The 22880-nt window shown below is 43.2% G+C and overlaps 1 protein-coding gene across 1 annotated transcript in view; it reads left to right on the top strand.

Moving 5' to 3' along the window:
- The window catches only part of htr4 (5-hydroxytryptamine receptor 4), a 193088-nt gene extending 171055 nt beyond the window's left edge, over positions 1-22033 (top strand). The window contains exon 7 of the mRNA XM_034093032.2: positions 16551-22033. Within this exon, the coding sequence (XP_033948923.1) occupies positions 16551-16638 (88 nt within the window). The 3' untranslated portion in view covers positions 16639-22033. The remainder of the gene's footprint in view (positions 1-16550) is intronic.
- The last annotated feature ends 847 nt before the right edge of the window (positions 22034-22880 follow it).

Here is a 22880-nt window from a genome sequence, read left to right as displayed (position 1 = left end):
AAGACAGGATGGAGACTCAGACTCACGATGGAGACATGATGGAGACTCAGACTCATGATGGAGACTCAGACTCACGATGGAGACATGATGAAGACTCAGACTCATGATGAAGACATGATGAAGACAGGATGGAGACTCAGACTCATGATGGAGACTCAGACTCATGATGGAGACTCAGACTCATGATGGAGACTCAGACTCATGATGCAGACTCAGACTCATGATGCAGACTCAGACTCATGATGGAGACTCAGACTCATGATGGAGACTCAGACTCATGATGGAGACTCAGACTCATGATGGAGACTCAGACTCATGATGAAGACATGATGGAGACTCAGACTCATGATGGAGACTCAGACTCATGATGGAGACTCAGACTCATGATGAAGACTCAGCCTCATGATGCAGACTCATGATGAAGACATGATGGAGACTCAGACTCATGATGGAGACTCAGACTCATGATGGAGACTCAGACTCATGATGGAGACTCATGATGAAGACATGATGGAGACTCAGACTCATGATGGAGACTCAGACTCATGATGGAGACTCAGACTCATGATGAAGACTCAGCCTCATGATGCAGACTCATGATGAAGACATGATGGAGACTCAGACTCATAATGAAGACATGATGGAGACTCAGACTCATGATGAAGACATGATGGAGACTCAGACTCATAATGAAGACATGATGGAGACTCAGACTCATAATGAAGACATGATGGAGACTCAGACTCACGATGGAGACTCAGATCTCATTCAGCTTCTTCTTCCTGCTGAAGGCAGCATCCTCACAAGTCTTTGTGCCAGACGTTAGGAACAGAGAAGGAGAGTGTCCTCGCTCAGAGACGCTGCCTGCAGAGCTCACGGCAGCACGCTGAGGTCGGGCGATGACTTTTAAACCCGCAGTTTGACAACGTAGAGCTTTGTTTAGTCAACACGGAAATATCAAAGGCCGAAAATACATCTCGAGGTTTTTCTGAAGGATTAGAAGCCGAGCGGCCTCAACGTGTACACACACATTACAGGTCCACTCATTGTTATTTAGCTGTGTGTGTGTGTGTGTGTGTGTGTGTGTGTGTGTGTGTGTGTGTGTGTGTGTGTGTGTGTGTGTGTGTGTGTGTGTGTGTGTGCGTGTGCGTGCGTGCGTGTGTGTGTGTGTGTGTGTGTGTGTGTGTGTGTGTGTGTGTGTGTGTGTGTGTGTGTGTGTGTGTGTGTGTGTGTGTGTGTGTGTGTGTGTGTGTGTGTGTGTGTGAACAAGAGGGAAACAGAGAAAGGAAGTGGCTACAGAGTACAGACTATACGCTTTTCAAAATAAAACGGGAAACAAAGACAGATCTGGACAGGACAATAAAACAGGGGAAACTAATTAAAATACGGATCAAAACACAGATGTGTGTTTCCGTGGCTCCTCCTCGTGTCCTCGGCTCCTCCTCGTGTCCTCATCACGGTCCACGTTGAGGTGGCAGGAAGGATTTCACTTCCTAATGTAATCAGTGTGAGTTTCTGCCTCGCTAACTTCACCATGTGTCTTTCCTTTGTCTCACACACACACACACACACACACACACACACACACACACACACACACACACACACACACACACTCACCCCCCCGTCAAGATGAAAGACAACCATCACCGTAAACACCACGATGCGTCTGGCAGACACGTGCAGAAGAAAACATAATGCAGCGATCTATATGTTGTTCACAGCTGCTGCACGAGCATCCGCCGGACCATCGGTCAGGCTAACGTCCGTCAGCAGACATGCACCTCCTCTCAATACAAGCAGCCCTGATGTGATATCAGTATGACAGACACAGTACAGACACAGACAGACACATAGACCACACAGTACAGACACAGAGACATGACAGACACAGAGACACACAGACACACACAGACAGACACAGACCAGACACAGAGACACACAGACACACACCAGGACAGTACACAGACAGACACAGAGACACCACAGACAGACACAGACACAGACTAGACACAGAGAGGATCACAGACAGAGAGACACAGACAGACACAGACAGACACAGACAGACACATACACACACAGACAGACACAGACAGACACAGACAGACACATACAGTAGACAGAGACACACAGACAGACACAGAGATGACACAGGACACACAGACAGACACAGACAGACACAGTAGAGACACCAGACAGAGAGACACAGACAGACACAGACAGACACAGACAACACAGAGACACAGACAGACAGAGAACAGACACAGAGACACAGAGACACACAGACAGAACAGACAGACACAGAGACACAGACAGACACAGACAGACAACAGACAGAAACAGAGACACAACAGACAGACAAGAGAGACAAACAGACACAGAACAGACAACAACAGACACAGAGACACACAGAGACACAGACAGACACAGAGACACACAGACAGACAGACAGACACAACAGACACAGAGACACACAGACAGACACAGACAGACACATACACACACAGACACACACAGACAGACACAGACAGACACATACACACACAGACAGACACAGACAGACACAGACAGACACAGACAGACACATACAGACACAGACAGACACAGACAGACACATACACACACAGACAGACACAGACAGACACAGACACACACAGACAGACACATACAGACACACACATACACAGACATACACATACATACACATACAGACACACACATACACACATACACATACATACACATACATACACATATACACACATACATACACATACATACACATATATACACACACATCCACATTCATTTAAGTTCACTATGTCATATTAACACCTGGGTGAGGCAACGCGAAAACTAACATCTGGGTGCTGCTCAGAGAAGCAAGGAAGCTGCAGTCCGAGTTATACACAACGTAAAAGCAGGTACGATCACACACAGACACACACACACAACACACACATGCACACACACACACACACACACACACACACACACACACACACACACACACACACACGCACACACACACACAGTGACAATCTCTCCCCATTCCAGTCATGTAAGCAATTTGTTGAGGAATGGTGCGTTGCAGGCATCCAGATATAATCCAACATCTGAACCACAAAACCAGGACTGATCTCTCACACACACACACACACACACACACACACACACACACACACACACACACACCACACACACACACACACACACACACACACACACACACACATACCATGTATACATCACTTCAGGGGACATTACATTGACCTACATGCATTTCCTGGAGACTTATCCTAACCAAGTCTTCACCCTAAAATTAATGATCCCTTATGGGGACCTCCAATGTGTCCCCATAAGGGAGGCGAGTCCCACCACGTGACTGTGTAAACAGATTTAGGTCCCCACAAGTATAGTAATGCTAGACCACACACACACACACACACACACACACACACACACACACTGGCCCTCTTTTCCCTTGAAGCTGAGTCTACTGGAGGTCTATTTTTAGTGCAGGATCTTCTTTCTTAAGGATACAACGCAGATACTCGTGTTTTGAAGATGTCCCACATGCTGTATACACACACTCTCACACACACACACACTCACACACACACACACACACTCTCACACACACACACACACTCTCACACACACACACACACACACACACACTTGTTGACTTCCCCACATGCCCGCTAACTGCTATATCCTGTGTTAATGTAGTGACACGGAGAGAGCAGGTCAGTGGAGGAGTCTCAACAAAAGACACAGAAGCTGCTTTCACATGAAGAGAGGTTCATTCGCTCTCTGACAATAAGACGACAAGAAGAGGCCCATGGGAGAGGCTTCAGCTATATACGTTTTCCTACATAATACACTTAAAGAGTCCTCTCCTTTAAAGAGTCCTCTCCTGCTGGTGTTCAGGTGTATATCAGGATGTAGTGTCTCTACTTTAAAGAGTCCTCTCCTGCTGATGTTCAGGTGTATATCAGGATGTAGTGTCTCTACTTTAAAGAGTCCTCTCCTGCTGATGTTCAGGTGTATATCAGGATGTAGTGTCTCTACTTTAAAGAGTCCTCTCCTGCTGATGTTCAGGTGTATATCAGGATGTAGTGTCTCTACTTTAAAGAGTCCTCTCCTGCTGATGTTCAGGTGTATATCAGTGTGTAGTGTCTCTACTTTAAAGAGTCCTCTCCTGCTGATGTTCAGGTGTATATCAGTATGTAGCATCTCTACTTTAAAGAGTCCTCTCCTGCTGATGTCCAGGTGTATATCAGTATGTAGCATCTCTACTTTAAAGAGTCCTCTCCTGCTGATGTCCAGGTGTATATCAGTATGTAGTGTCTCTACTTTAAAGAGTCCTCTCCTGCTGATGTCCAGGTGTATATCAGTATGTGTTTCCCACCCGTCAATCACTGTGTATTCTGTCTGTTATCAGTGTGAGGTCCATTTTGAGTTTAAACTGTTTTCTCACAAAGGTGTTGCCCTCTTTAAACGAAGGCCTCCAGTCTTATCGAGCCATGGGCCCGCAGTTTTAAAACCGGAAAACAGGAGAATCAAAGCGTCAATCGTGGCCTGGTGTGAACCCGGAGATACTGGGATATGACGGACACACTCGGTCTGAGACTAAGCCTGAAATTGCAGATGGTATCGCTGCGACAGAAAATGGAAGGAACTTTTTTTGGCAGTGAGTGACGCCTTCAAAGCTGCACAAACTTCATACTTTAGAAAAAAAATTCGTGCAAAGTTTTAAATTTGCATTGGGGGATTTGAATCTGAAATAGAGGTTCTTAAACAGTTAAGGTACGATAAGATCAGAAGTACGTTATTGATCCCAATTTGGGACTTTTTTGCGATTTAAATGAATGCACAGACATCAGTGGTTCCCAACCTTATTCAACTCAGGGACAACTTAAGAATCTAAAATGTGCGGCCCACATTCAACCATAAACAATACGGAGACTAATAAAGTTCTGATCAATTCAGAACATGTGACACGATGTTAATCCAGTAGAACAGACCGCTGTGATCAAGGACTGTAATGACCGTTGCTAAGGAGGATCAAGAAAGAGAAGGGAAAGGAGGTTCGAATACAAAACAATCTTAGTAATTAAAATGTTTCCAAACAAATCATAATGTTTTGCAAATTATTTGGCGGCCTACTTGCAATGCCTTCGCGGACCACTAGGGGGCCGCAGCCCACAGGTTGGGAACCGCTGGTCTATGCCATCTTAATTAGCTATTGAAGCAACTAGCTAATTAGTGAGATGCATTATCTTTGTTATAGTTTCCCATAATGCACCGAAGCCTAACTTTACAGATATAACAAACTAAATACTCTGCGGAAAAAAGTGTCTCGCTGAAATAATATCCGGCTAAAAGAATGTCGCAGGAATTAGTCTTAAAACAGGGAAATTAGTCAGCATAATACCGCTTCCTGTCCCTAAGCCTGGAGGTCAATGGTTTTCTGAATGTCTTTTTGGTTGTTAGCCTGAAATAAGGTCTGTGGTTAACACAAGCGTAAGAGCTTTTAACGCTTTTATTCTACGTCAGTAAATACCCCACTAGTGGTGAATAAATAAATGAACGGCGGTTGCTAACAAGTGTCTAAATGAGGCGACTAAATGTGATCACTCCCAACATTAGCCACCTATAGCTTAGCGGTGGGGACGTGAAGTCATGTGACCGTGCTGTAGTTCCTTTATAGCCCAACATTAGCCGCCTTTAGCTTAGCGGTGGTGACGTGAAGTCATGTGACCGTGCTGTAGTTCCTTTATAGCCCAACATTAGCCACCTTTAGCTTAGCGGTGGTGACGTGAAGTCATGTGACCGTGCTGTAGTTCCTTTATAGCCCAACATTAGCCTCCTTTAGCTTAGCGGTGGTGACGTGAAGTCATGTGACCGTGCTGTAGTTCCTTTATAGCCCAACATTAGCCTCCTTTAGCTTAGCGGTGGTGACGTGAAGTCATGTGACCGTGCTGTAGTTCCTTTATAGCCCAACATTAGCCACCTTTAGCTTAGCGGTGGTGACGTGAAGTCATGTGACCGTGCTGTAGTTCCTTTATAGCCCAACATTAGCCTCCTTTAGCTTAGCGGTGGTGACGTGAAGTCATGTGACCGTGCTGTAGTTCCTTTATAGCCCAACATTAGCCTCCTTTAGCTTAGCGGTGGTGACGTGAAGTCATGTGACCGTGCTGTAGTTCCTTTATAGCCCAACATTAGCCGCCTTTAGCTTAGCGGTGGTGACGTGAAGTCATGTGACCGTGCTGTAGTTCCTTTATAGCCCAACATTAGCCTCCTTTAGCTTAGCGGTGGTGACGTGAAGTCACTTTTTACTGATCTACATTTCAAAGCCTCTTTACTTTCACTTGAGTAAAGAAGTTTAGTCAGTACTTCTACTTTTACCAGAGTGTTTTTAAACACGATTATCTGTACTTCTACCTGAGTAAAAGATGTGTGTACTTTTGTAGCAGACCTGGTGTCAGCAGTGTTGCTTCAGCACAGACCGACGTTAAGTGGATCGTTTAGCGTAGTTGTATCGTCACTGAAGAACTCTGAACATTATAAACGTTCCTGACATTGAACACCGTAAATCGTCCTCTATTAAGTTATTTCTGCTTCTCTTTCCCCTCTTTTTTGTCCTCTCTTCGTCCTTCTTTTCCCACTACACCCTGTAACAGAACACTTTTCTCCGTCCCCTGTAATTGAGGTGAAGACACATACCTCCTGTAATTGGTTTTACAGTAAGGACTCGTGATGCTTTTGCTTACCTGGGCACATTTCTGGATGTTCAGGTTGCAAACAATCCCTTCAAGGTCAGAGAGGAGAGTTCTTTGGGGAAGTCTTGGAAAGTCTTGCAGCTCCTTTGTGTTGCTGAGCTGCAAGCAAACTTTCCTCGTGGGGTTTAAACTCTGAATAATTTTGCATACTGTTATCTCCCCTTAATCCATTCTTCCTCGCTCTCTGCTGTGTTATCTCGTTTCTATTTAAATTCCACTCTTTTGTGTTTATCTCATATTCATCACAGCGGAAAGAAATGCTGCTCCAAAAACAAGTTGAACAAATAATGAAAATAAGCTGTTTTCACTTGAAATAAATACAAAAATCTGCCAATAGAACACGTGAACATTAGCTTGGTAAGATCTCTTGAGATAAGACGGGATATTTATATACATCACATCTTGCAATCATCTGGAGAACTCATTCTGAACTATATCTGACCAGCATCAGGAGATGTTGTGTTACAAAATAAGCCGCCAATGCTCAAACGTGTTCTGATGTCAGCTGGTGATTTAGAATTGATTTTGAGTTTTCTCATGGCAGTTAGAGTATAGGGCACAAACCAGGGGACTGTACTTCCTCTTGACACCGTAGGTTATTTAAACCTAAATATACTTGTTATTGTGCTTCTGTCTTTCTGTGTCTTTGCATCTGCCCCGTAAACTCCCTCACCCCTCGCTCTCTTCTCTTGATCGCCCTCTCACGGAGAACACTTCACTGCCCCGCTTCATTGGTAAATGGACTTATATAGCGCTTTATCCAGTCTTTAAGACCCCTCAAAGCGCTTTACATACTTCATGTCGTTCACCCATTCATACTGAGCAGTGTATGTTAGGACATGCACTAACATACATACACATTCACACACCGTTGGCCATGCCATCGGGAGCAACTCAGGGTTAAGTATCTTGCTCAAGGATACATCGACATGTTGACTGCATGGGCTGGGATCGAACCCACAACCTTCTGGTTGAAAGACGACCGCACTCCCTCGCAGCCACAGTCGCCCATTGTAGGATTTCTGCCATGTCTCTACTTTAGTTTGACCATCTCTGTTACTAAGTTAAGGAATACTAAATAAATAAGTAATTAGATACCTTACCGTTACTGCGCTCATAAAGAACGATAAGAATAAGAATAATGCGTATTGAATTGGTTTAATCAATTAGTGAGGTTATTTAAGGCACAGCAGTTACAACGGTCAAACTACATTAAAACAGAATTGTCCGCATTTTGTCTTTAATAGTTCCTAACGTTAGATATGTCAATGAGATATGGACCGCGAAACAAACAATTTCCCTGGTTTTCTTTTTTTATAAAAACTTCTTACGTTTTTGGGGGGGGGGGGCCCTTTCTCTAGTTTAGAGCAATAGCCCCTCCAAATGTCTGTGCACGTCCCTGGTGAAAAGAAACAAGTTTCCTCTGAGATACAACTCAAAATAAGATGTTTTGACTGAACAAGATGAAGCATGTCCAAAAACAAGACCTGATATCTCACTGCAGTGCAAGTTATCACGTCTCATATCAGGAGTAGAGACACATTCTGACTGGATATCAGACAAAGATACTGGGCAAGATTTCAAGTTTTTGTAGTGCACCCTTCCTCCCCTCCTCTCCTTCCTCTCTTCTCATCAGCATCATATGTGTTAGTGAGCTCTCGTCTCTCAGTGGGTATTTGGCCTCGAGTGGCATCAGCTGGTTGACCTGCACGGCAACAGAGCTGCTTAAGAAAGTCCAGGGAACAGACATCCTGATTGTAATGATCAGTGATTGCTCTCCAGACCGAGAGACAGTGAGAGAGGGGGGAGAGGTCATCAGAAGTGGAGAGGTTGATGAAGATTGGATCACTTGTGCAGAAACTGGGGTGAAAAAAAAGGATGTCACATGTTTGCAGGAATAATTCACCTTATTTTGCTCGCCCGTATTCACACTTCCGGTTTAAACGCTCATGTGTTAGCTTGTCTGGTTTAGCACTAGCTGAATTGTAAACAGTGACTTGTATTTAAGATCATTCGCAGCTACTTTGCTCATATGGAATGTTTCATAGCAACCATCATCTGTTAGTGGCTGCAGGAGGACATATGGAAATGGCCTAAAAGCTCATATTAACACAGTGAAGAACTCAGTTAACCTGTCAGAGTGCTGTTCAGCTAGCAAACGTTAACAATAGGCGCTTTCACACCGGAGTACTTTTCCCAGGAATAGTTCCGATAGTTCCTGGGATTTTGCGTTCACACCAGAAATATCTGGAACTAGAACTTTTTTTTTGCGAACCTTTTCAAACATTTGCAGTCCCTGCTAGAGAGGTGGGACTTTCCTGGGGAGAAAAAGGTTCCTCTGTCTGATTGGCTGAGCGAATTGCAAACCCCGCCCCGTAAAACTCTGAAAATTGTTTGTGAAGCCGCCATTTTATTTGCTCGCATTAGCATTAGCATTAGCCCAGCGCACCAACGGAAAGAGACTAACTTATGGCAACACACAAAAAAACATGGGAGCGGTGGAGATGAGGAGGTGTTGGCGCTTGTGGCGATTTACTCGGGGACTTCGGGTGGCAGTATACGCCTTCAAGTTGTTTGCGGCCTACCAGTAAACCCAAAGAAGAAGAAGAAGAAGAAGAAGAAGAAGAAGAAGAAGAAGAAGAAGAAGAAGAAGAAGAAGAAGAAGAAGAAGAAGAAGTGACGTCAGCGGCTCCCTCGTGAACGCGATTTACTAGGAAATAAAAATTAAATAAAAGTTCCGGAAACTATTCCTGGAAAAAGTACTTGGTGTGAAAGTGCCTTATCTAGCTATCAACGAACGTTAGCTATCTACTTTACAAGCTTCAACTTAATGATGTATGTAGTCAGCTAGTTTACATTAGCTACCTATCTAACAAGCTAGCTAGCAAATGATAGCTATCTGAAAAGCTATGGCTGAATACAATTATAAAAACATTGTTGACATGAGATTCTTTTAAGCTAACTGGCTAACATTATACAGCTAGCAGGTCCTAACAGCTCCAAACATCGCTGTAAATTCCCACAAAAAGAGTTATTTGGATAACTTTATTCCATTTTTGTAATCTTAATGTTAGGTTTGTTCCTTCAAACACATTGTTTACCTAATACCAGTTCATTTAAAGGCTTCACAGCGGATTATTTGGGAAGTTAAAGCTGTTGTCAACGCTTAAAGATGTCACTCTGCCCTGCCTAATATATTACTAAAACCTTCTTTAAAAGTGACATTAAATGTTTTTGAAAAAATGAAGGCTGTGTTCTTTCACACTTTTTTAACTAAATTATATTATTCTTTATTTCTATAATGTTTGATGATTTGGCTTTTCTCCTCCTGTCTAGAAAGCCTGCCGCTTGGTGTAAGTTTGCTCTCAAGTCAGGCAAACCTTATCCTCCATGTTTTCTCCGTCCAGAGAATTAACCTGTAAATTAACCTTCTGTAAAGCTTTGTTTTGATACAACAGATATCTCCTTGAAACACTCACCAAATAAAGCAAGGATACGTTCTCCTCTCTATCAGAAGAGTGCTTGTTTCCAGAGGTTAATTATCAGGTTAATCCAGTGCAGTGAGAGCACTGAGGGACTTAAGGAGTGAAATACATTAACTTCACCATGAGACCGTTTCTTTAACAAGGAATAATGTGCAGCAAGGGGGTCGATCATTTAAAAAAGTATGCTTTGGCTTATTTCACTTTGCTAAAAGTTTCAAGAAACTCGTAAAAAACGTTAGTGTTTACTTCCTGTCTGTCTTCTTCTACTGTTCCCGTTAGTGTTTATTTCCTGTCTGTCTTCTTCTTCTGTTCCCTTTAGTGTTTATTTCCTGTCTGTCTTCTTCTGCTGTTCCCTTTAGTGTTTACTTCCTGTCTGTCTTCTTCTACTGTTTCCGTTAGTGTTTACTTCCTGGCTGTCTTTTTCTGCTGTTCCCTTTAGTGTTTACTTCCTGTCTGTCTTCTTCTGCTGTTCTCTTTAGTGTGTACTTCCTGTCCGTCTTCTGCTGTGCCCTTTAGGGTTTACTTCCTGGCTGTCTTCTTCTGCTGTTCTCTTTAGTGTTTATTTCCTGTCTGTCTTCTTCTGCTGTTCCCTTTAGTGTTTACTTCCTGTCTGTCTTCTTCTACTGTTCCCGTTAGTGTTTACTTCCTGTCTGTCTTCTTCTGCTGTTCTCTTTAGTGTTTATTTCCTGTCTGTCTTCTTCTGCTGTTCCCTTTAGTGTTTACTTCCTGTCTGTCTTCTTCTACTGTTCCCGTTAGTGTTTACTTCCTGTCTGTCTTCTTCTGCTGTTCCCTTTAGTGTTTTCTGCGGATAGATATGACTGCACATAGTCCCCTTGATTAGAGCGTCCTCCTTAGCAACGGTATGTTCTCCTTGGCAACGATCTGTTCTCCTTAGCAACGGTCTATTCTCCTTAGCAACTGTCTGTTAGTGAAAGATAGTAGAACTTTGGAATGTCCAAAGTGACCAATTAAAATAGAGTATTAGTTACGCTATTAATACATCAATATATTATCAATTTACATTCAAAGTGGGCAAAATCCAGGATTAGAGGTCGGTTTCTTACTTTTAATCTCATACAGTTGGTGACGGAAAGTCTTTTTATCAACACCTCGTAAAAATGTAACAGAAACAAGCCCCAACGTTTGTGGTTTAGTTTCTTTCAAGTCTTAGGGTGCCTTCAGTCTGGACCATCTATTGACTTCACATAATTCTGATGGAGCAAGCACCCCAGGGATACATTTAGCGAGGGTTTTCAGACGCAACTTTCTGTTTTTTATGTCAGACATTGAAGGTTAAAACTAGATGTGTTATCCCCTGTTTGTATTGATTGTTAGCAGGATATCTTTCGGTTACAGACCGTGCTGACACATCCCTTTACAGCTAGATGGTGTGTGTATCCCTCACTTGCCATTCTCTCGTAGGACAGTCCAACAGTCGATTGGAAAATGGCAGCAAAAAACAAGCGAACCAACTCTATTTAAAGACATGCATTGTTAGGGGTCTGCCAAAGGGGTTTCCTGGTAATGAAAGACATATTTTGTATTTATCTGGACCGCCTCACACCGAGAATCATCTCGCTCCCATTCTTCCTCTGGAACATCAGACACCAGCGTCTGCCACGCGGCGTTATGGATCCCGCTGGAGGCACGTTATCATTACATTACATTGCATTTAGCTGACGCTTTTATCCAAAGCGACTTACAATAAGTACATTCGACCAGGAAGACACAACCTTGAGGAAAACAGAATCATATAAGAACATCAGGATTCAAAGAGCCAGTCGTTTCAAGTGCTGCTCAACTGGCTTTAGATAAGCCAGTCCTTTATTAGTATATAAGTGCTCTGTTAGCAGTTCTTTGTTAGTCATTCTATCGCTCGAAGTGGAGTCGAAAGAGATGAGTTTTCAGTCTGCGCCAAGATGCATGTTGGCCACATTGTGCCCAGAACTATGTCGAAGTGTTTAGTCTGCTGGTAATCCGGCCTTCTGCCTCTCTCTCCGCTGGCCTCATTAAACAAACCAGCTGCCAGCTGGCCTGCCGGCTCGCTGTGTACAAACAACACCTGGGATAAACACAGGCCTTTATTCCACACAAATATAAAGACACAGAGATACTCCCAACGTGTACACAGTGTGCAGCTTCCCTGTACGAGTGTTGCGTCAGTGACTCCATACGTGCTGTCATGTAAAGAGTTTCTGCGTTTTAATGAGACGTTCCATGCTTTTCCCAAATCATTCATAAATGATTATAGTAGTTACTTAATGTGGCGTATGATTTATATTCATTACTACGCAGCTCATGCTCACAAGCAGACTTCCACAGGCGTGTTATATTGATGTTTCATTGTAAAACACTGAGTTACACATTACATTGCATTTAGCTGAGGCTTTTATCCAGAGCGACTTACAGTAAGTGCGTTCCACCAACAAGACACAGGCTTGAAGAAAACAGAATCATAAAGTACATCAGGTTTCATAGAGCCAAGCATTTCAAGTGCTCCTCAACTGGCCAGCCCTTTATTAGTATATCAGTGCTCTGTTAGTAGTTCTATCCTCGAGGTGGAGTCGAGAGAGATGAGTTTTCAGTCTGGAAGGTGTGTGAGCTTTCTGCTGTCCTGATGTCAATGGGAGCTCATTCCACCATCTTGGAGCCAGGATAGCAAACCCACGTGTTTCTGCTGATGGGAACTTGGGTCCCCCTCGCAGCGAGGGTGCAGCGAGTCGTCTGGCTGATGCAGAGCGGAGTGCACGTGCTGGGGTGTACGGTTTAACCATGTCCTGGATGTAGGAAGGGCCAGATCCATTCGCAGCACGGTACGCAAGCACCAGTGTCTTGAAGTGGATTCTAGCAGTTACCGGAAGCCAGTGGAGGGAGCGGAGGAGCGGAGTGGGGTGGGAGCATTTAGGAAGGCTGAAGACCAGACGAGCCGCTGCACTCTGGATGAGGTCAGAGGTCAGATGGCACATGCAGGCAGACCAGCCAGGAGGGAGCTGCAGTAGTCTAGGCGTGAGCTGACGAGAGCCTGGACCAGAACCTGCGTGGCTCTCTGGGTCAGCTGGGGGCGCGTCCTCCTGATGGTGTAGAGCGTGGATCTGCAGCAGCGGGTAGTAGCAGCGATGTTTGCAGTGAAGGACAGGTTGTTATCCAGGAGCACACCCAGAGTCCTTGCAGTCTGAGTCGGGGAAACAACCGAGGGGCCGATGCTGATAGTCAGGTCAAGAGAGGGACAATCTTTTCCAAGATAGCAATTCTAACAGTAAGGGGCAGAAATAAAGTATTATTGGCGTTTGCTAAGATGGTGTACCACAGCACGGGGTCGTTATATATCCGTTATGAATGTTGAGACGTAGACGCAGACCTGAAGAGCAGGTGCAGGTGGATAGGAAGACAATCCAAAGGTTAGAAGCTGATTCTGCCTCTCATATCTGACACAGAGGCGGCAGGAGAACATCCCATTTGCAGTATTTTGTGACACTACCTTGACTTTGAAGCCAAGGACTGAAAGTATTACATTTCCTTTGCACTTTACCTTTAGCTGTCGCTTCACACATGGCAGCATCGTTTGGACTCACATCAGCGTGAAGAGAGGCCCCATCACTCACACACTGTGCAGTCAAATGAACGTGTAGTAACTCCGTGGAGACTCTGACGCCGGCTAACGAACCGGCTTAACTAAGTGAGAGATCTATAAAGTAACTCCCCTCAGTCTGCTGCTGTTCATCAGTGTTTCTGAACCGCAGTGGAGGGTTTTCACGCCGCAATGTGGCAGCAATTTGGGGTTTCTCTCTGGCGAGGATCTGCAGCGTGTTTCCTTTTCAAAGCTCTGACTGTCGGAGGCCGTCTGGAAGGTACATTTCACGGGCCGTTTGGAGCAGGAAGTGTGTTTTGGTCGGCGTGTTAGTGTTAACAGCTCGTAATGGTTTTAACCTGCGGTGAGGCCTCTGTGATGCTCACACACACACACACACACACACACACACACACACACACACACACACACACACACACAGATATATGTATATGCATATGGAATACTTGTGCATGTGCATCACTGGAGTTCATTCTTATCCACTTTATGGGGACTAACACTTTGACCTGATCTTCAGTTGGAGTTTAAGTGGCCCTTTTGTGAAGTGTCTCTACTTTAAAGAGTTCTCTCCTGCTGATGTTCAGGTGTATATCAGTATGTAGTGTCTCTACTTTAAAGAGTCCTCTCCTGCTGATGTTCAGGTGTATGTCAGTATGTAGCGTCTCTACTTTAAAGAGTCCTCTCCTGCTGATGTTCAGGTGTATGTCAGTATGTAGCGTCTCTACTTTAAAGAGTCCTCTCCTGCTGATGTTCAGGTGTATGTCAGTATGTAGCGTCTCTACTTTAAAGAGTCCTCTCCTGCTGATGTTCAGGTGTATGTCAGTATGTAGCGTCTCTACTTTAAAGAGTCCTCTCCTGCTGATGTTCAGGTGTATATCAGTATGTAGTGTCTCTACTTTAAAGAGTCCTCTCCTGCTGATGTTCAGGTGTATGTCAGTATGTAGCGTCTCTACTTTAAAGAGTCCTCTCCTGCTGATGTTCAGGTGTATGTCAGTATGTAGCGTCTCTACTTTAAAGAGTCCTCTCCTGCTGATGTTCAGGTGTATGTCAGTATGTAGCGTCTCTACTTTAAAGAGTCCTCTCCTGCTGATGTTCAGGTGTATGTCAGTATGTAGCGTCTCTACTTTAAAGAGTCCTCTCCTGCTGATGTTCAGGTGTATGTCAGTATGTAGCATCTCTACTTTAAAGAGTCCTCTCCTGCTGATGTTCAGGTGTATGTCAGTATGTAGCGTCTCTACTTTAAAGAGTCCTCTCCTGCTGATGTTCAGGTGTATATCAGTATGTAGCGTCTCTACTTTAAAGAGTCCTCTCCTGCTGATGTTCAGGTGTATGTCAGTATGTAGTGTCTCTACTTTAAAGAGTCCTCTCCTGCTGATGTTCAGGTGTATATCAGTATGTAGTGTCTCTACTTTAAAGAGTCCTCTCCTGCTGATGTTCAGGTGTATATCAGTATGTAGTGTCTCTACTTTAAAGAGTCCTCTGCTGCTGAAACACCAAGCAAATGTATTAGTAATAAGACATTGAAATATCACATTGACAAAAGCATTCAGATCCTTAACTCTGTATTTAAGTTTTTATGGGTATGATGGGATGAACACACTTGGACTCTTCATCATTTTGTTAAAGCTATTCTACTGTTATTCTCAAAGTGGTTCAGTCATCTTTAAATGACTGAACCATTCAAACACCATAAAATGTGAGCATAAATCTGACACACAGTGCTTTGGATTTTCATCACGTTGTAAAAACAGAGAACATGTGTACTTCTACTCGGCTTGAATTCCCACTGAGTGATCGTGGATCCAGTCACAGGTTACGATCACAGTCGATATATCACACAGTGTTGACTTCTCCTCCGATCACCCCCGTAACTCCCACTGTGCGATCTCTTTTCCAGTGAGGATCGGACTCTGTTGAGAAATGACTCACTTTCCATCAAAATAAATCAAAATTGATTTAAAAATGATTTTATTTATTTAAAAATCTGATTTGAAAACAAATAGTTCGTTCCAACGTCTGGAACCGATTGAGGTTTTCTGTAACTGTCCAAGTCTGTTCTTCTTTTCCACGAGCCAGTCTTTAAACAGTGCCAGAGCCAATCCAGTGTTCCTGTTAGTGTTTACTTCCTGTCTGTCTTCTTCTACTGTTTACTTTACTTTACTGGGGACAGTTTAGCCATCATGAATCCAAAGTTTTCCTGGCCTCCACCAATATAAAGATAAATATTCAAAAAGTATTCATGATGTTTTCTGATGGATGAAAATGAATATAGCTGAAAACTAAACTGACCAGACTTATTTTTTGCAGATTGAAATAAATGCACATAGTATCTTCATCCTCCTTAGCAACGGTCTGTTCTCCTTAGCAACGGTCTGTTAGCGAAAAATAACCGACCACTGGAATGTCGGAATTGACTGATCAGAATCGAGTATTCAACTAAGCTGTGCATTAACCACTGATAATGGACATAGGACCTGATGTTTACCAAAGCAGGTGCAAATATTAATGTATTTTACTCTAAATATAATCTGTAGGTCTTCATGGTTCAGCTTCCTGGAACAATTTGGAGTTTGGTGCCTTTTTCAAGGACACTGCAGTGCATAAGAGACGAACTGGCACCTCTAGTGCAACCTCTGTACTTGTTCCAATTGTTTTACTAATGGTTGTGTCCTGTCTTTTGTCTCTCAGGTATTCTGTCCTACACAACGGGAACAGCACGGAGCAGAAGAAGACGTTTCTGCAGCCCGCCATAGAGTCCCGCGAGTCCTGTTTGTGACCTACGGCGACTCTTCAGTCACATCTCAAACGACCTACACCGACGGGAACACAGCCTTCACTAATCCAGAACCAGATGCTGCAGGAATCGGGAGAAATAGAGCCCCAATGGGACTTTAGGGATCCAGGGGAGGAAGGTGACTTTGCCGTGGATGCATCTGGTTTTAAAAGGTGGCAAAGACCCTGGAACAAAACCAGTTCTCATGTATTTCCGATGCTATACCCGTCAAGCCGTCCCACAAAAGACTGAGCGGTCCGGGTCCAAATGGTTTCAAGACCAGTTTGTCGTGTGGAGAACCGGCAGCTTTCCGGGGAATGTGTAGGAGAATTTCACAGCACGAGATGTGATAATGACTGCCTGGGAGTCGTGAAAGTGAATTATGTTGCCAAAGCTATTTGATAATATATACAGGGGATCTATTTGTGAATATTATGTAATGCTTCCTGTTGTTTTCCAGTGCAAAATCAGAACGATAGAAGGTTCATTCCTGTAAAACCAAAGTTGGCCAAAAATGAGCTCATGAAACAAGTTATTCCTGGAAAAGAGGCAGAGTTTAGAACAATATTTCTCTTTTGCTAAGTGTTTGAGCCTTGACACAAAGCTGGGGAACCTGACTGCCAGGTCTACGTTTTCTCTGCTAAGTCCTCATTAAGCTGAAAGAGAAATGTGGTTGTGGTTTCCCTGACCTGAACTGTCGAAGTGCATTATAAAAGAGGCTGCTATGGCTCTGTGTGCATCGCTCCATAACACTCTGTCTGATAAGATCCCTGGTCTGTGTGTGTGTGTGTGTGTGTGTGTGTGTGTGTGTGTGTGTGTGTGTGTGTGTGTGTGGTGTGTGTGTGTGTGTGTGTGTGTGTGTGTGTGTGTGTGCGTGCGTGCGTGCGTGCGTGTGTGTGTTTGAAGGTTCTTGCAGTATTTGTGTGTCTGTATGTGTGTTGTTATCCTCCTAATGACTGATGTTCGTATGTATGAAATGCTCTTTTCCCATCATCCCACACTGTGTTGCCGCCGGGCGCTTCATCTCAGCACGCCATTCATTTCCTCTGTTCGCCTCGGAGGCCGCGTTAAAGAATGTACCAGAAAAGTTTCCATGTGTCTGTATCATGGAAACTGAAAACACTAAAGCCAACTGCTGACCTTTACCCATAATGCATCTATGCCTCTTGCTTTTCAAATTTAAGTTAGAGTTAATTTCCTGTCGTACCCATGCAAACAGTCCTCTCTCTTGCATCATTCATTCACGTGCAACGTGGTTAGTAGCAGAGACTCTTCACACAGTAATTAAAATATCCTCTACTTGAATACATAATTCAATTAATAAAAACAGCCCTTTTTTATTTTGAAAATAGGATACATTTGTTTACCATAACTCTCACTGCCAGAAGGGTAGACAATGGTCCACAGTGTTGAAATGTATAAAAACAAGTTGGAGACAGAATTCAATTAAACTGTCAGCGTGCTGCTTAGCTAGCAAACATTAGCTATCTAACCAACTAGTAAACACTAGCTATCTAGCCAACTAGCAAACATTAGCTATCTAACCAACTAGTAAACATTAGCTATCTAGCCAACTAGCAAACATTAGCTATCTAACCAACTAGTAAACATTAGCTATCTAGCCAGCTAGTTAACGTTAGCTATCTAGCCAACTAGCAAACATTAGCTATCTAGCCAGTTAGTTAACGTTAGCTATCTAGCCAACTAGCAAACATTAGCTATCTAGCCAACTAGCAAACTTTAGCTATCTAGCCAACTGGTGAACGTTAGCTATCTAGCCAACTAGTAAACACTAGCTATCTAGCCAACTAGCAAACTTTAGCTATCTAGCCAACTGGTGAACGTTAGTTATCTAGCCAACGAGCAAACGTTAGCTATCTAGCCAACTAGTAAACACTAGCTATCTAGCCAACTAGCAAACGTTAGCTATCTAGCCAACTGGTGAACGTTAGCTATCTAGCCAACTAGTAAACACTAGCTATCTAGCCAACTAGTAAACACTAGCTATCTAGCCAACTGGTAAACACTAGCTATCTAGCCAACTAGCAAACATTAGCTATCTAACCAACAAGTAAACACTAGCTATCTAGCCAACTAGCAAACATTAGCTATCTAACCAACTAGTACACATTAGCTATCTAGCCAACTGGTGAACGTTAGCTAGCGTGCCAGCTAGTTAACGTTAGCTATCTAGCTAACTAGCCAACGTAAGCTATCTACTTTACAAGGTAGCTAATGTCCTCTCTCTATCCACATAGTTAGCTAGCCAATATTCAGTACCCATCTAGGAAACTAGCTAGATAGCAAATGCAAGTTAATTAGCTAGCTATTGCCAAACAGGTGGCTCTCTTAAATTAGGATTATTATTTAATATCCTACGGTTGAATTTGAAGAGCGGACCTCTGCTACCGTTCTGGCAGTTACATGTAGTTTATTTTTAAACTGTGGTCATTTAAAGATAAACTAAAACAGCAACAAAAATCTCCTGTTGTTGGGATTCATTTGGGTTATTTCATCAATGGTTGCCATCATTCTATCGGGCTGTTTTTCTCTAACTAAGAAATACAGACATGAAATATAAATACACAGATAATATTTAGTTTTTTCAGCCAAATCCCTGAAGTGAACCCCAGGATGATTTGCATTGGAACAAACAGTCCTCCCTAATGAGTTAATGAGATGAGAACGCTGAGCACTGATTCTCGGGCACAACGAAAACCCACAAAGCTGTTGACTGGAAACCCTGTGCGGGCGAGGTGATTACAGGTCCTTCACAGACACGAGCCCATTGACCCAGTTTAAGGAAATATCCAATCTGACAAAAGGACTCTCATGTTACTCCAGATACATAAATATGAGCCTCACAGATCTCAGATCAGCCGGCAGACCCTCTGGCATGATGTACCTTTCATTATGATTCAATTACTATCATATAGAGTGGTGCAGGGACGATGTGTTGTTTGTAGGCGGACTCTAATGTTAGCATTGCAAGGGCCTACTTGTCAAAAAGCAATGGGACTTTTCAATTGGATTTTTTAACTATGTTGAAAATAAGATCTGTGGTTACCACACGGTTACATACACGGTTAGTTTAGAAGGATCATTTCCCCACTGAGGCATATGCAAAGCTAACGTTAGGCTATAAAGGAACTATAGTGCAGTCACATGACTTCACGTCACCCCCGCTAAGCTAAAGGAGATTTATGTTGGGCGTGATGGTGTTTAGTCGTCTCATTTAGACACTTGTAAGCAACCGCCATTTTTAAATTCACCAGTGGATGATTGTCAGCTGCTGTCAGCTGTTGAAGTGTCCTTGAGCAACTCATGAATATCCATGGGATTTCTTTAGGGATCATCCATCAAAAATCAGTTTGTCAGAGTATCATTCACCATCTGCAGGCTTCCATGTTTGCAATCTAAGAATAGAATACTTAAAGGTCCCATGTCATGCTTCTCCGCTTCTGACCCGTCCCCTTGTGTGCTATGAAGGTTGTTCTGCATGTGAACGTTCTGCAGAGTCACAACCCTCAAAGTGCACCCTGTAGCGAGTAACACTCTCACACAGAGAAGACCTGTCCGTGCTGCCCCAGAACGCCTCGTTGGACATTTCTCTTTTTCTTCCTGGGTGCAGTGACGTGCCCACACCCAAATGGACCCATTGGTCCAAATAGACCAATCCGTGGAGCCGTTACGTTATTTGGACCAATCCGCGGACTTCCTCACACACTCAATCTTTTCTCAGCTGCAGCTCCGCCGATTTCTCCTCCCTGACACGGCGGGACGCGGCGAGGCTGTCACAGAAACTCCCAGCCAGGCTGCGGGTGTATGTGTGTGTTCGGGCTGGGTTTCGCTGTGTCTCGCTATCTCGCAGGCGGCCATCGGGCTCATAGATCAATGTGAGTTTGGAACATTGAACAATATAAATCTATTCTAGTAGACCTCAACAATGGAATTATGATCAGTAGAAATGGCCATGACGTGGGACCTTTAAGTTAAAGGCCAGTATTTAATAAACATTATAAAGTCCTTACAGATGTAGCACCCCAGATAGGACTCACATGGGTGTGTCCCAGTCAAAAGCCCAGCGGATGCCAGTGGCTGGGGGTGTTGCCAAATTGCTAGAGGGCGTTGCCCAATTTCCCCATTTGTTCAATTACAGGATTTACCCATGAGATGGCGCTTTATTCACAAAATACACAAGGACAACTGGGCGTTGTAGAAACATCAATATTTTAGATCAAATAAAGTATATAGTTTGCTTTATGCAGTATATTTCTTGTAATATTGTTGGGGTGTTTTTACACAGTACAGTACTGTATGTTAAGTGGAAATTCAAGAGGCTTTGTCTCTCTTGGAAAATAGATTTGTGGCAGGCGTACAAGTGTATTTTTCAGCATTAAGTAATAGACAGAAATGGGACATATTTCCTTTTCACTGATGAACAGCAAACATTTCTCTGTTCTTTTTTCCATTCAAACTGGGACTTAAATAACGCACAACGCACTTTTCAGTCATTCCAGTAAGGATCCATTTTAGCATTTATATTCTATTACGTTTCAAAGGTCGAACACACAATATCAAGTAGTCCATTTGAGTCATTTATCCCATCCAAAAACAACCTGTGAATGTATTATAGGTGCATTTAAATAATATTTATCTTCCAATATATATTCAATGTTCTTAAGATAATGAAGATCTCTTCCTTTTGAACCTTTCCCATAGAAGGGAACGTTTGTACAACAAGAAATGTAAAAGCATTTATTTTTTCTTATAAAATATATATTTAAAAACAGAAGCCTAAGCTTTCTGATAAGTCTTGACCCCAAAAGTGTGTTATTGTAGTTTAAAATAAGCCAGGGAGTGTCCGAATCGTACATGTTGTATTACTTTTAAAACATTAGACACAATAAACAGGGCCTTAATATCTTTACTTTGGATTCTCTTGTATTTTAGCACGTTGTCCGTGTCCTCAATTAAGAAAGAAACTCGGTGCCCTTGTCTGTCCTTCACTGACCTCTCTGCAGAGCCACACACATCTGTAAACATCACGATATAGACTCAATGAAACTCCAGAGACGTTTCCAGTTGCACGTTGAACCTTTTTATCCTGGTTTTTAGCGTCTTTAAACCCACTATTTTCTTTTCAAACTAACATCCGTGTGTTGTTCCATCCGTGTGTTGTTCCATCCGTGTGTTGTTCCGTGTAAAAGGAGACAGACTTTGTGGCCTGAGAGTTGTTTTGATTCTTTTTCAATTTAAAGCCTATTTTTCTGTTCAATTGCCGCCCCCTTCCACCGCTGTAGTTTCCATGACATCCAAGTTGAATGTCAGAAAGTGTGTGTCTATTCTTCTGCGGAGTGTGTGTGTGTGTGTGTGTGTGTGTGTGTGTGTGTGTGTGTGTGTGTGTGTGTGTGTGTGTGTGTGTGTGTGTGTGTGTGTGTGTGTGTGTGTGTGTGTGTGTGTGTGTGGTGTGTGTGTGTGTGTGTGTGTGTGTGTGTGTGTGTGTGTGTGTGTGTGTGTGTGTGTGTGTGTGTGTGTGTGTGTGTGTGTGTGTGTGTGTGTGTGTGTGGGAGAGGCTCCTCCACAATCTAAAATTAGGAAAGTCAATCTCGCCTACCTGTGTGGAATGTAATGAGGCACAACGTGTGAAAAAGGCCTTTCAGAGAGAAGTACCAAACACCTCACGAAACGAACGAAAAGGAAAAGTCACCTGAGAGATTCGGAGAGAAGACCTTCGCTGATCCAAATACTTTCATGTTAGAAATCTATAAATGAATCCTTCAAAGAAACAGAAAGAACATCTGTGAAACGGAGAAGACATTTGAAAAACAGTTTTGTGAAAAAAATACATCGTCCTGTTGTTTTTTAGGGTTAGTTAATCTGACTTACCAAATAAGCACCAACACGTGAACTCGATTCAGATTTTGAATTCATGTGTACAAAGCAGACGAGCAAGAAAAGCCGACCTGCCATTATTACAGACCAACAAAACAAGGGTTGCATTTATGGACAAATTGAGACGGTTGAAGGATAACAAACTTAACAAATCTTAATTTTTATTTTCCATTTGACTTTGAGCAGAATCTGTAGCATTTGAAGCCATTAGCCTCCCAAATCTCCCAGTGTGTATTCACTTCATTTGGGCAGAGCGACCTATAGTGAAATCACTAAAGCTATTATTTTTCAACTACCAAATACATCTTGTTTGTGAGCGCCCAATTCCACCAGAAGAGTTGTTTTTTGGG

The sequence above is a fragment of the Pseudochaenichthys georgianus genome, chromosome 10 (assembly GCF_902827115.2).
Source record: "Pseudochaenichthys georgianus chromosome 10, fPseGeo1.2, whole genome shotgun sequence".
In the NCBI taxonomy this organism is placed as follows: domain Eukaryota; kingdom Metazoa; phylum Chordata; class Actinopteri; order Perciformes; family Channichthyidae; genus Pseudochaenichthys; species Pseudochaenichthys georgianus.
This window is presented reverse-complemented; position numbering and strand designations above follow the sequence as displayed.